We start from the raw sequence: 14,577 nt of genomic DNA, 5'->3' as shown, positions 1-14,577 counted from the left end.
TAATTGCTGCAGTATTGCCTTTTTCTTAATTATGTCCTTATAGTCCTCATACGCTTCCATAAGGAGCGTTTGCTCCGCTGCAGAAAAAGCTTCCACTCGCTCCTTTCCTTTGCTTTTTGACATTTTGCAACATTTTCGACACTCAACTAGTTTGGGCTTTTTATTTTCCCTGGGAGCGTGCACGAGTTGAGGCTTAACAGGTGAGGCTTGGATTAGCGTCAATTGGAGCCAGCTGATTTCACTTGATGGAACGGGTCAGAACTAGATTGGGAGTTGGCGTTTAGTCAAACTTCAAGATTACACCTTAGTCTGGATATTCTTGGCTACGTTGATGGAATTACCCCCCTGGAGACAAGGGGAAAAAGAAGACAAACAGCAAAAAAACAAGTGACATGGCCGTGGCCATGACACCTGTCTCCTAGAAACAAAGTTTATATTCAGCTAATTTGAAACAGCAAATACATTTTTGATGGAAACATAATGCTGAGTCAAATATGTCTTCTATTAACATAATGAGAAAAGGTTGCCAATGTCAATGCCAGTGCTAACATATCTGGCAAGTCCCAAAAACATTGATACTGAACATTTCAACAAATTGTTCACTGATGTGTTTCACGTATTTTCGCCATAATAAGTAATGTTGCATTACACTATACAGCTTTTTTTTTTTTTTGTCGTCATTGTTACCTTTTTATTAACATTTTACCAAAATCACAATCTTTCCCTAATTCTAACCAAAATGCTTAAGTTGCCTTCACCAACCACAGACAGCAGTCTGGATGTGAACCCCGCTTTCTAGGGTGTCACAGTCCTGCGCTCTGAAAGGCCACCATCCACTCCAGCTACCTCCAAAACAATTCCAGGGTGCAGGGTACATAAATGTACGGGGTTCCTGTAGATCCTTAAAAAGTCTTAAAAGGCACTGAATTTGTTAATCTAAAAATAAGGCCTTGATTGGTATCAGACTGTCTTATACTGATCTTTCAAAAGTGTTAAAAAGTCTAAGACATGTCAGTAGGATTTTCATAATCTTTTTTTTTTTTTTTTTTTTCCTTGACGTTGCATTATTAAAAAATAATTGGTAACATCTAATTTTCTTCAACATTTTACTGAATGCCTCTCACATAATGTGTCACAGATCAAAATAGTGGGACCAGTGCAAATGAAGTGAAAATTTGGTATTTAACTAAGACTTCCCGGCATGGCTGAAACTTGTACAGGGCACTGCAAACAAGGCTCTCTGTATTTTCTGCAATCATTTTCTCGAACTTACGATGGTAATCAAGGCAGTGGAATCACACATGCAGAGTGAGAAACATAAAACTGCTAAGAAAACTGCAAATACCAGATATTTCCAAATTCTCTTCTACCCTCTTCTTCACCATGCACCAAAAAAGTATTATCCAGGCAGCATTTATGTTATCACCGCAACATAATTATGAATGCAATTTAGTAATATACAAACTTAATGTCTAAGAGACAGAGTTGTAGATTAGTGCCATCTAGTGCCACCTTAACTCCACCAGCAAAGACACAACTGTAGGTTTCTCCTCAAATCAATAAGTTATAAAAATGAACCTTAACACAGCTTTACATGCATTTCGTAATTCTTACACTCCTCTTCCTTTAGCCCTGAAATGGACATTCACCTGGGCAATATCTCAGATATTTCATCATCCAGCTCTGGTTGATTGTGGGTATGATAGGGGTTGGTTGGAAGTGCTGACAACATTAAGATAATTCTTGTTATAAACAATGGAGACCAAGGTTTTGACCAGATAGAGAGTATGTGCACAACAAAAGCTTTATTCCACAAACACAGTGCACTTAATTCTCACATTCTCACCCGGGTACTGTTTTTTTCCCCCACATAATAGGCCTTTGTGAAAAAGGACATACATTTTGATCACAAGAAAAGTTGCAAAGTAGATTTTGATAGATTGTAGTACAAAATGCATGCTGAATTCAAGGTACAGTACAATAAATGTTTCCTAAAATGAGTGTTGAGTGTACATTTGAATAACTACCTGGTCATTAGAAGTTGGTCCGCCACTTGTCTGACAAAGTGTAACACCCTCCTTTTCTGCTCCTTTTGTCTTTTAGTTGGTAACACAGTGTAATGCCAGATTCATGGAATGCTTCAACGCTCAGAAGGAGTGCAACAAAGAGAAAAATCGAAATTCCTCCGTGGTGCCATGTAAGTGTTACACTCATGTAAAAACATATTAAATTTGAAATGAAACTGCCTCCAGCAGTCATAACCACACAGCAGAAAGTAATAACTCCCAGTAAAAGCAGCTGCAATTTGAAACCTCTGGTTTTTGAATTTACAGCTTCTGCATTATAGAAGAATGTTACACAGAGAATCTTAATTCTGAGTCATATTTCTGTGCTGCTTCACTCCTAAATGAAAGGTTCATGCTTTTTATCATCATGCATGTCAAGTTCTGTCAGCTTTCTGTGTGTTGCTTTCTATGATTTGCTTGTCCTGCCATTTGGAATTTTTATGAAAACGTACATTTTTGCTAAATCCTCTTAGAAATTCCTCTTAGGAATCAGGTCATCTTCGGATATGGCAAACATGACCTCCAGACAGCCATGATACTTATTTAAAGAGTTTTGTATTTCCTGATTAAATGGCCATGTCACTATACATTTGTGTGATTTGCTGTAATGTTAAACTTACAAAATGTAACACTGGTACACAAAATGAAAGCTTTTTTTTTGCCATCAGTTTAAAAAATGCAAATGTGAAGAACAACCCTGTGTTTGCAAATTATATTCAGCTACAAAATACGCCCGAAAAATTGGAAATCACAACAGAAGTACAGAGAGTTGTTGCTATGAAGATGATACACTGTCTTGTCTGTTGGTCGAACTGGGTTTAACACAGCTGTCAATCACTGCTCCTCAAACAGTCAAACTAGGCAAATGAATGATAAAATAGGAATCAAGAGTCTGCAAACATAGTTTAGTGTACTGGTTAGCTGTAAAATGAGAAACTTTGCTCTGGCTGGTGGGTGGTGCTTGGTTTTAGCTTGACTGCTTTCAACATGGCGGCCTTGTCACAAACATTATCATTTTACAGCTAAACAGTATACTAAAATATGATTCTGTAAACATCTGAGATGAAAAATAGGCAATGCATTAACAGAATGTATTTATCAGTTTATATTTGATCAGCACTGCCTAGTTTGACAATTTGATGGCAGCTCATGAGCATGATTGACAGCTGCGGTAGAGACTCCTCTGCTCTTATTGGTTGTTTTTGCTCATGTGTGATGGATTCTAGCTATTTTTTTTTTTGAAAAGTCAAGTGCATCCTCCTTGTAGTGCTTTAATGGTGTTTTATATGATCTACCACTGAACCGTTAAAAGCAGAGGCAGTGGAATATGAATTTTTTTATAGATGTGTCCAGTGGACTGCTGTGTGGATGTATAAGTTATTTGATTTAAGTTACCAACTGTAGCTTTAATATGGACTACTCTGTTGTTTATCTTATTATTAATATTCAGCTTCTCTCTGTTATCTGCAGCTGTTACACAATCTGTAGACAGTCACTGGCTGTTCCACAGTTCCATGAATCACCAGTCAGGCATTACCAAGAACTGTTTACACTCAACCAATAACAGCAAAAGGATGAATGAACGCACACACAGAGCGGCCTTTCGGTGTGATTGGTTTGTTCGAATAATCTTGTAAATGCCCATTCTTTCTCTGTCCCCACCCCTCCCACTCCTCTCCCCACTTTCTCTCTATCTCTTTTTCTGTGCGAGCAGCGGAGCGAGCGAGAGTCGGCCTAGCACCTTTGCCCGGCATCAAAGGCACAGATTACATCAACGCCTCTTACATCATGGTCAGCACTTCCACTTCTTCTATCAAATCATTGATCTCTCCACTCTCTCCTTGATGTTTTGACTCAGAGCAGGTTACACTCAGTCAGCATCACTGGCTGCATGTTTTAATATACACCCCCTGATTGTGTTACAGACTGAATCACAGTGACGTCAACCTAACAACTAGCAATTGATTTCACTTGTGTAGATATGTAAGAGTTGTTGTCATTTTCAGTTGTAGCTGTAACATTTAAAGATCTATAGTTCAACACTGTGGCCTGACTGATCTGACATTTCTGCTGTGCTTATTTTCTGTACTTTCTTGCTTTGCTATCATCTTTGATAAATCAAATCTACTGGCACAAAAGATAAAAAAATATACTGCTGTGGATGAGGTTGCAGCAAAACGTATTTTAGCCACCTTAAAAAAAATCTATCATTGTAAGTGTACACTACATTTGTACATTTGCTCAACTGAACCTTAACCAGTCGAGGCTGTGGTAGACCAGCAATTCTCTGTTCTGCTACGTAAAATTACTGTTATTGTCAACAGAGTCTGGTGGCTTTGATATAACAGCTTCAGTTCCCCGTTTGAAAAGCTTCAAGGTAAAGCTGTGAAAAATGTCTAAATGTAACGTATCGACTAACACAGGGGCTCTCTACCAGGCTATTGTTAATAAACATTGTGATTCAGTCTATGACAAAGTACATTTCTGGACATCAGGTGTGAGGAATGTGGTGAATCAGGGATGCTGTGACAAAATCAGGGACTGTAGCTTTTACAGGGTTTTCCAGCAATTTAGTGTTGCACTTGCATTTCCAAAAGTGAGATTTAGAAGAGAATGGTCAAAATCAAAGCAGCAGAGACCCAGATATGCTGACTTTTAGTCGTGAATACTGTGAGAAGCACTTGGGTATATTGATATACAGACCTGACACTGTAACTTGTTTCTTGTAACAATGGAGACATCTTTTGCATGACCCAGTTTGTAATACAAGCTTTCCAAGAAAACTTTGAGGTGTTGCGCTCGGCCGAGATAACCCTAATGATTTCATTATGACATTTTGTCAAAGTTAAAGATGATCTCCTCCAGAACCTCAAAAGGCATTATGCAGCAGGCTGAGAAGGATTCTCCAAGGCTAGAAAACTGACCTTGATTTGTAATTGTGGAATGGCCCTTAAAGGCATGACTAAGAAGTTGAAAGCAACCCTTAACCCAAAGAATTGTGAAAAGCAGGTGGTTAAGTTTTCATGTGCTCTTGGCTGGTCTTTCTGTTCAGTGAGGACACTTCTTCCTCTGGAGCGTGAAATCAAAGCTCAGCTAACAGCAGCTCAGTATTTTCCTTTCACCAGCAGATTTCAGGTTTCACACAAATTAGATTTAACCATCAAAGCTCTGTTTAGTCCCTTAAATGAAACCAAATCCCAACTGTGCAGGTGGATGTCTGACGATTAGCTGGTGATTTACTCAGTAATGTAAATGGTATGTGTTTACACTGTTTAGAGCGGAACCAAAATCTAAATTAATGTAGTGTAACCCTCACAATGACCTGTTTGTTATGCCTCCGTGCTGGCCATAGCCATGGCTGGAGGCATTATGTTTTCGTGTTGTCCATCCGTTAATGTGATATCTCAAGAGCGCCATGAGGGAAACCTCAAATTTGGCATAAATCCATTTGGACTGAAGAATGAACTGGTCAGAATGTGGTGGTCAAAGGTCACAGTGACCTCACAAAACATGTTTTTGGCCATTACTCAAGAATTCATACACTAATCATGACTAAATTTGACAGAAATGTCAAACAGGATGAAATAAGGAAGTGGTGACATTTTATATTCAAAAGGTCAAAGGTCAAATTCACTGTGACATCATAATGTTCTACAAAACACTTTTCAGGCCATTGCTCAGCATCATAACTCAGGAACAGAAGGGGAGACATTTGGTCATCTTGAGTGTCCACCTTGAAGCTGTGTTGATTGTATAAATCTTCTGTGCTGCAGGGGGAAGATGTGTGTGAAGCATCCGTGTTTTCACATGGATGTAAACTGTAACTGCGGCTTGATGCGTTCTCTGAAGCATACAACTGCAAGGCAGTAATTCTATTTTTTGGTTTGTTTTTCACAGGGTTACTACCGGAGTAATGAGTTCATCATTACCCAGCATCCTCTGCCCCACACCACAAAAGACTTTTGGAGAATGATCTGGGACCACAATGCACAAATTATTGTTATGCTGCCTGCCAACCATGGACTGGTAGGAGACACACACGCGCGCGCACACACACACACACACACACACACACACACACACACATACACTTACACTGGAGGGTTATAAGTGCCACCTACCACTTTGACAAACACATGCACACCTCTTTATTTTCTCCTAAACCTGTGTTTAAGGTATCATGAATCACACACACATTTTCATGAGCCAGCGTTATACATCATTTTGTGTAATTATGGTCAACGGCAGTCATAGGGCTGTGACAATAAACGCAGTACCGTTGTCATATGACACTCCCGAGGTGATGAAGCCATACCTGCATTGTTATAAGTCACTGTAACCTCATAAAACATGTTTTTGGCCATAACTCAAGACTTCATATGCTAAGTATGACAAGATTCCACACAAATATCTAATAGAACAAAATGATGAAGTGATGACATTTTATATCTAAAAGGTCAAAGGTCATCTTCATTGTATCATAATAATGACCTCAACACCATAACTGGTAGCAACCACCCACTGCAAAGACAGAGTCTGTGTAGCAGGTACAAAACCCCACTCTGGCCCACCTATGTGACACATCACATATCAGCCCTTACACATATGCATCCATGTTCATATGCACACACTATTGGCAGACATCTGCTCATTGATCCTGTGTCCTGTGGCTTCTGCAGGATCTCCATGGGACAGCAGGACTGTTACATTGTGCTGTAAGGATTTTTAAAGCCTGTGAAGTGGGGAAGAGTTGGCAGAAGTGTACTGCAAATCTGCCTTCCCACAGTGGTTTTATGTGCCACAGCTATTTAAGCATGGGACAATGATGGGTTTGCCGCAATATGAATTCAGAAAATGCATACATAAGCCGATTTACTCAAATTGCAAGATCAGATCTGAGGGGATGCAGAAACAACTCCTATCTAGCCCTGTAAGGGGAACTGCACTGATTCCACAAAACACAACGTGTTCACAGGAGTTGGGGAGGATCACTGCATATGTTAACAAAGTAGTTAAAGCCACGGGTGGTTCCAGATGGAGCTACTGTATATGAAATCTGGGGCTGTATTTACAAAGGATCCCTTCTTATCACTTGGAGTCCCCCCAATGTTCCTATTCCTCAGAGCAACTCTGAGCAGGGAAGGGACAGAAACTTAACCTCAGTGAGGACATGTGGTTGACTCCATTGCTAGGTATGACACATTCTTTGAAAAGGCCTAACCACAGAATTCTCTGTGAAATAAACTGTAAGCCATACTTTAAAAGCTGCATTTCATGAACTCACTTAGTCATTTAGCATTTGGAGAGTATTTCTCCTACCTATTTGTCTTTCCACCATTTTCTCCTCTGCTTAAGAAACCCTTAAGCACCTTAGAAGTCTTCATTGCTACTCATAACAGTTTTTCACCTTAGGAGCTCTTTAAAGGTCTAAGATGCTCTGTGAATAACTTTTATCTTTGCTTGGACCTAGTCTTAAGTGATAAAAATTCTACGAAAACGTCACAATTTTCAGAATTTTCTGAGGGTTTCATCTCCAGGAGTAACTCTTTATTTCAGGAAGCCTTAAAAATACGGCTCCTGGATCTCAGACCATATTGTCAGCGGTCAAGTTGTATTTTGCAGATAATACTCTTGGTTTTGCTGCATTAATTTTAATCTGTTTTTTAAACTGTCCAACCTGAGTCAGACAAGAGGGGTAGAAATAAGATTGACATGATTAGGACCAGACAGGAATTGCAACCATGGAAGTCCCAGGACCAGGCTGGAATGAAAAGAAATAAATCAGGGCACCTGTTTTACTCTGCAACAATTTGTTTTGTACACACATACACAAACATACAATCATGTAAGGCTCAAATAAGTACATATCTGGTAATAATATAACCTGTGGAACTGTTTAAAACTGTAGTAAAAAGACTTTTACAAGAAGCTATCATTAGTTTTAGACCAGCACTTCAGGCTGTGCAATGAGGCTTTGCAAATTGCAGTTATATGGTAGGTCAGTTGGTGCGCTTTAACTAACTGGAACATTGCCTAATTGGGTCACCTTTAACATGCCTTTAATTGAAAGCTTGGGTCACAGCTAAGCTCGACATTTTCAGCATTCAGGGAATCTTGAAAATGGGATTCCCTTGATTGCAGCATCAGGGGACAAACATTCTGCAGGACTGGTCAAACTACCAGATTCAGTGACTCTTTGGTTTTATGCACCAGAGGTGTTAAGCAGCAGGTTTAATAAAACAGGGAGTGCAATACAGCTGTTTATAATGTTCAAATATGTTATTTTCCTCTTTACTCATTACTTTATTGTTACTTACTCAATCATAGTGGCAATTTCAGTTCAAATGTTGTGTTGAGTGAACCTTTCTCCTCCCACTAGTATATATTTTTAATAATATAATATAATATTATACTACAGTAATAATGTATCATGTGACTCACTGTTACATGAAGGGAATGAAACTGTCCCTGTGCTTTTCTGCAGGCAGAGGATGAGTTTGTGTACTGGCCCAGTCGGGAGGAGGCAATGAACTGCGAGGCATTCACTGTCACCCTCATCAGTCAAGACCGACTCTGTCTGTCCAATGAGGAGCAGATCAGCATCCATGACTTCATCCTGGAAGCTACACAGGTAACTACACAACTGTTGTATTAATGTGAATGTAATACTGTGTGCACAGACAGAAGTACCACACATAGAACCTTTAAAAACTGTGGTCAGTTTAAAGAACAGGAAGGATAACATACTTAACCTCCTCTCCCTCCACTTTCTAAAACACAGTGACAATTACGTTTGGGTTAGTGGATTGACAACAAAGAGCAAAGCGAATTGAAATAATGATAAGTCTGCAACTCCAGATTTGAGAGCAAGCATGCAGGTAGAGGTTTATAAATGTCTTGAGTTTTTAGAGTGGTTTATGACAGAATGCTGAGTACAATCGATGTTTTGAGCCTCCAGAGGAATTGGGTCTGCAGATTTGAACAAAAACAGGACTTTGCCTTCTCACTATCTTCAAAGCTGCTAGCGCTCAGATCTTGTATCTCTTGTGTTGAAATTTCACTTGAGAGCAAAACAAACTCCCTCAGATCTGACCTGAATGTAACACCTTGTAAGAAACATGGGGCTATATCCCAGTGTTTTCCATCAGACTTCAATTGAAGCAAGCCTAGCTGACAGACAGACAGAAATGATACATGCCTTTTATCATTTTCCAGTGCCCAACATCTGTTGATTCACAAAATTTGAAGATCTTTTAGTGGAAGTAAATTGATGGTGTTTATGTCAAATTGGGAATTTAAAGGTTAATAGAAAAAAAGGCAAAGATTATTTATGAAAGCATTGGTTTTGAAATGAACCAGTACTAATTGCAGCCCTGTCAGAAGCATGGGCAATCTCAGTACCATTATTTTAATCAAAGCTCAAGTTACATTGACAAGTTAACTATAGCTGTTCTAAACCAAATGTCCGTCATCTAACCTTTTTCTCTCTCACTCTCTCTTTCTTGCTGTTTTTCTGCCTGTCTCATCCTCTGTCTGTCCACCAGGATGACTATGTTTTAGAGGTTCGTCACTTTCAGTGCCCTAAGTGGCCGAAGCCCGACGCACCCATCAGCAGCACCTTCGAGCTCATCAACGTCATTAAGGAGGAGGCAGCCAGCCGCGATGGACCAACCATCATCCACGATGAGTCAGTTATACATTTCATTTACTCTTATATTCTGTCAGCACATCAGTGGATGGGTACATTTCTAAGTAGGTGCCGAAAATTATGATGTGTCAAATTAGAAAAGCTAAAGTAAAAACGGAAAATTGCAGTTGATACCACTCTACGTCATTGGGTCCATTTGCGTATTACATTGGGTATGATAGGATGAGGGGAACTACAGCACTAGTCTTGTCTTTACAATCAAAGTGCCATTGCTATTGTCTTTATTAAATTTAACACAAGAGCTACACACCTGCCAGATTTTAATTTCCATTTACCCACAAACCCCTTCATGTAAATTCAGCCTTAAACTCCAGAGACAGCTCAGCAACTTGGGACAAACAAAAAACATAAAAAAGAGAATATGTATCTGCAAAACATGAAGTTAAAAGTCTGACCCAGCATTTAAGTGTCAACCTCTGATACATTACATTATATACACTTTGGCTGGTACTAAAAAAAGTTGACAAAGGATGTTGACTTTAGTCTTTGCTGAAAGTTAAATCACTGCAGGATTTAATTACTTCTCCCATATTATTAAATCTCAAATCACATTGATCTCAGAGAACACTGTGGTTGTTATCCCCAATATTAATTAGCTCCATCGTGTCCACTCCCAGGTTAATATATGTCTGTGTCTGTGAACGCAGAATGATGTGAACAAAAAACCTAATTGCTCCAACAGGCACACAGAGACACTGGCAGCCCAACTATCCTGCAAGTATAGTGAGGAAAGACACATATTGTTTTACTTCTAAACAACCAGTGACAGTCCCTCCAACCCCGACTTCCCCGCAGGTACCCCAGGAAACTGCCCAATTAAACATAATGAAAGTGTCTTTAGTATTGACACACATTAGTGCTCTTGAACGACACTCTAATCCAGCAGCTCTGCTCATGTTTATTCATTAGAATAATGAAGACTGCTTGTCGCATCCTCAAGAAGAAAAGTGACTAATTGAGCACTTCATGCGGTTGCTATGGCGCAGGCGGCTTGCAGCACCTAAGAGATTGTCAGTTAGAGGCTCGTCCTAATTGTCTGCACACTCATTATTCAGCCAGGCATGGGTTGTTAGCAGCGGTTTCTGCTGCGCTCCTGACAGGGCTGCTAATGGAAGAGGAGACTCTTCACATTGTGAAGGCGACCCGGCGTTCTCCAGGGAGCCTTATGCCGGGCCGAGCTGTCGTCCTCAGGTGGATTCACTTGCTAATAAATCTTTAATCTCAGAGGTGACATTCCTGATCTGTGAGGGTCTTCACTCCCTGGCTGAGCAGCTGTCAAGGACATCTCTAATGCTAAGTTGTAAAGGTCTTCATAGCACCTCAAATCAGGAATTTTAAGAGTCCACCGAGAGATTTTCCCATTGCCAGTGGATTTAATCTAAAGCAGATTTCAATCAGAGAAAACTGAAAGACCATTTCTTTGGTGAGAGACCATTTATAAGAGGTAAAATTCTACAAATGGCAGCCATACAATAAATCTACCCTAGATGACCTTGAAAAGACTAAAGTCTGACATCCTCTCACATCTAAAGACAATGTGAGTGTCAGTCACAGATTATAAGATTTTGCAAAGACTGGGGATCTTCCAGAGTCACGATTTGCAAGCCTACAACTTGCTTCCTTTTGAGATGATTTCCCATGCTGCTCCTGGTGGAAAACATTATGCCAAACTCCCTTTAAGAAATATGACATATTAATAATTCCTTGCATGTCCGCAAAAACACATAAATCTAGAAACACAAAATAAAAGGCGTCATATGTCAACAGTAATCTTGTCGATTTGGCATCAATATAATGTATAGAAATAAATTGTATTTGTATACAAACTTTACATTTTGGATTTTTTCTCCTCAAATCACTACCAGCCTCCTTTGGTAAGCTGCACTACTTTAGTGGAGGAGGCTGTGAGAATGAGAGTTGAACTCTTTCAAAAATGAAAATTTCTTACTACTGTAAGTGCAGGTTGGTGGATCAGATACACGGTGACTTAAAAATCAGCTCTTATTCACTCCACAGCTCCACCAGTTTCTCCTCGTTTTCCAGAGTACAAGACAACAAAGACTTGTTCACGCTTTTGCTCCCTTCCAGAGTCCCCTCCATGTTAACTGTCTATTGGTTTACTTTTTTCTGTCTGGTGCTGGAGAGAGCGCAGCAATTAGTTGTTGACAATGTTCATATCAATGTTCACGATCTTCAGTACTTGCATGAGCTCAAAGCTTTCAGTAGTATTAAACACGTTTGATTTTGTCAGAATGTTCAGATTAGAAAAAAGACTGACTTAAGATAGCTTAGATCGAGTGTTATGGCCAGCTTACACCAAATAATTGAGATCTAGAGAGCGCGTACCAACTGAGGTAAAACTCACTTATATCCCTACATTGGAAATTTGTCTATGAGATTAAAATCGCTCAAAAAGTCATGTGGTGCAAGGACAGCATAACTAGCTGCAAAGTAATAAATAGGGCCATGACCTGGGCAGTGCAGGGTAGTTGGTGGGTCAAAGGGTCAATGTTGCAGTGAAGACAAATAGACATAAAGCATCTTTCAGCTCACTTTTCTGTGAACATATCCAAGTGAGTTCATTGGCTAGTAACTGAGAGACAGAGACCCACCATGATGACAACACTGTCTTTCTCCTTAAACCTATGCTAGAAGCTTTATAAGCAGTGTTGGGATGATGATACACATAAAAATGGCGTGTACATCAAGCTGCAGTCCAAACATCTGATGACAGGTGGGAGGTTGTTTCTGGCATATTGCTGCTCTTAAATAGAACTCATGAGTTTGTGTTCCAACAAAGCTGAGGCACACCATGAGCACAGTGTCTGTGAAGTTAAACAGTGCAAACAAATGAAAACTGAAATGGGCGAAAATGAAGTGTTTGTTACTTTGCAAAACTGGTGCATGATTGTTTTATTTTGCACTTCAATTTCATAATGAGGAGTTATAAATCAGTAGATGACAATGATAATTATCTTCCATGAGTTTGGTATTTGTAGAAATGTGAATCATTTCGGCCATTACAAGCTTTTCAAAATGTAGTCTTCTGTTGTTTTAGTACTACAACATTAAGTGTTTTATAGCCCATGGTGAGTGGGAGGCAAAACCATATTTTACAGGCACCACATGCTGTTTCTTGCACTCTTCCATGATGTTTTCCTGTAATGACACCCTCAAGCCAAAATGTCAGCTCCACACAGAAGATAGATTTAATTCAGATAATCTCAGGACCTCTCTCTTGTGCCATCTTCTTGACAAACATGTTTTCAGCCCCATTAATAGTGATAATAATAATAAAAAAAATAATCCATCTGTACATGTGTTGATTAAAGCAGTACTGAACTACCTTATTGACATGATGGCGTTCAGTGACCCAAATAATATTATTTGTATTTTTTCCTCATTGAGTAAGAGGAACTTTAGGTACATCCAGCACTTGATATCCTTTAAACATTTTTTTTTTATTAATTAATTCTGGTGGGGATTCTGATTTTATAAACACACAGAGTTGAGTGTCATTGGAAAGAGATTTTATAATTAGGTATTAATCTACCAAGAGGAGGCATGTAATAAATACAGAATAGAAGAGGGCCTAGGACAGAACTTTGAGGAGCTCCATAGTTTATAATGGCAATAGATGATGTGTTACCAAGTTACTAAGAGTGCACTGTGAGTGCCATTACTACTATACCTGTAAAAACAGCAAGATCGATGGTATGTTGTCAAACTACAGTAGTAGAGGAGAAACATACTATGAGCTTTTATGATATTATGGGCTGGATCCACATCTGCACTTACAGACTCATGGATTTTACGGGTCCATTCCCAGGAAGTCTGGGAGTGCCTAGGGCTGTCCAAATCCACGATTCTTTCAGTTCACAAGGACTTGCTGCAGACATCCAGGGAGCTTGGGATGCAGACATCAGCAGACTTCACTGATTTAATAACCCACAATTTATTGCAACACTGATGGGACATAGGTTTTTTTCTTTCTTTTTTCTTCTTTTGTTTTTTGCAATAGCTAACTGAAAAAAAAACTTATGTGTGTGTAAAACAGTTACTGTAGCCTATTAAAACAATACTTGAATAGTGTATGCCAGAAATAATATTCAACAACATCATGATCCAGAAATATGTAGAAATATACAGTAAGCTATAGATGGTAATTAAAATGCATTGTATTATTGCAGCCTATAGGTTGCACAGTATAATGCCAAATATGAAGGCTAGAAAAGTGGCTAAAAAACAACTCAAGAAGATCTTCTTATGTAACTAATAGGCCTGCCCAGTTTATTTGGTCATAGCTCGGTGTTCACTCACAAAACAACCCTATTCATGAGATTTATATCCTGTTATCTGCAGAATATGACAGCAGTTACAATGATTGTAATAGTCACTTGAATGTTTCCATGGGAACAAGTAAAACAGTCTTGAGGGCTGTCTATCAGCAGCTTGCGGTCTCTGCCCTCGCAGACTTTACGTGATGATGGTGAACTTGTTACAGCATGTATGACTAAAGTCCACGAGGGCTCTGTCCGCAAGTCTAGAGGGTGGATATTTCAATGCAGTCATTGTGGAAATGCATGCTAACCCCAGACGCTGGCTGTGTGTTTGTGTCCCTCAGGTTGGGATCCGTGTCAGCTGGCATGCTGTGTGCCCTCACCACACTGTCTCAGCAGCTGGAGAGTGAAGGTGCCGTTGATGTCTATCAAGTGGCCAAGATGATCAACCTCATGAGGCCAGGAGTCTTCACAGACATTGTGAGTCTGACAACTGCAACTAAAAATACAGCCGCAAGCCAAG

The 14,577-nt window shown here is 39.5% G+C and overlaps 1 protein-coding gene across 1 annotated transcript in view; it reads left to right on the top strand.

The window, feature by feature from the left end:
• Positions 1–14,577, top strand: part of LOC117256754 (receptor-type tyrosine-protein phosphatase gamma-like) — a 621,431-nt gene that overhangs the window by 602,003 nt on the left and 4,851 nt on the right. The window contains exons 23-28 of the mRNA XM_033626372.2: positions 2,104–2,197; positions 3,781–3,857; positions 5,964–6,092; positions 8,551–8,697; positions 9,611–9,753; positions 14,399–14,534. Of these exons, the coding sequence (XP_033482263.2) occupies positions 2,104–2,197; positions 3,781–3,857; positions 5,964–6,092; positions 8,551–8,697; positions 9,611–9,753; positions 14,399–14,534 (726 nt within the window). The remainder of the gene's footprint in view (positions 1–2,103; positions 2,198–3,780; positions 3,858–5,963; positions 6,093–8,550; positions 8,698–9,610; positions 9,754–14,398; positions 14,535–14,577) is intronic.

Source organism: Epinephelus lanceolatus, chromosome 1 (genome assembly GCF_041903045.1).
Source record: "Epinephelus lanceolatus isolate andai-2023 chromosome 1, ASM4190304v1, whole genome shotgun sequence".
NCBI lineage: Eukaryota > Metazoa > Chordata > Actinopteri > Perciformes > Serranidae > Epinephelus > Epinephelus lanceolatus.
The sequence above is the reverse complement of the archived record's forward strand: the minus strand, read 5'-3'. Positions and strand labels throughout refer to the sequence as shown.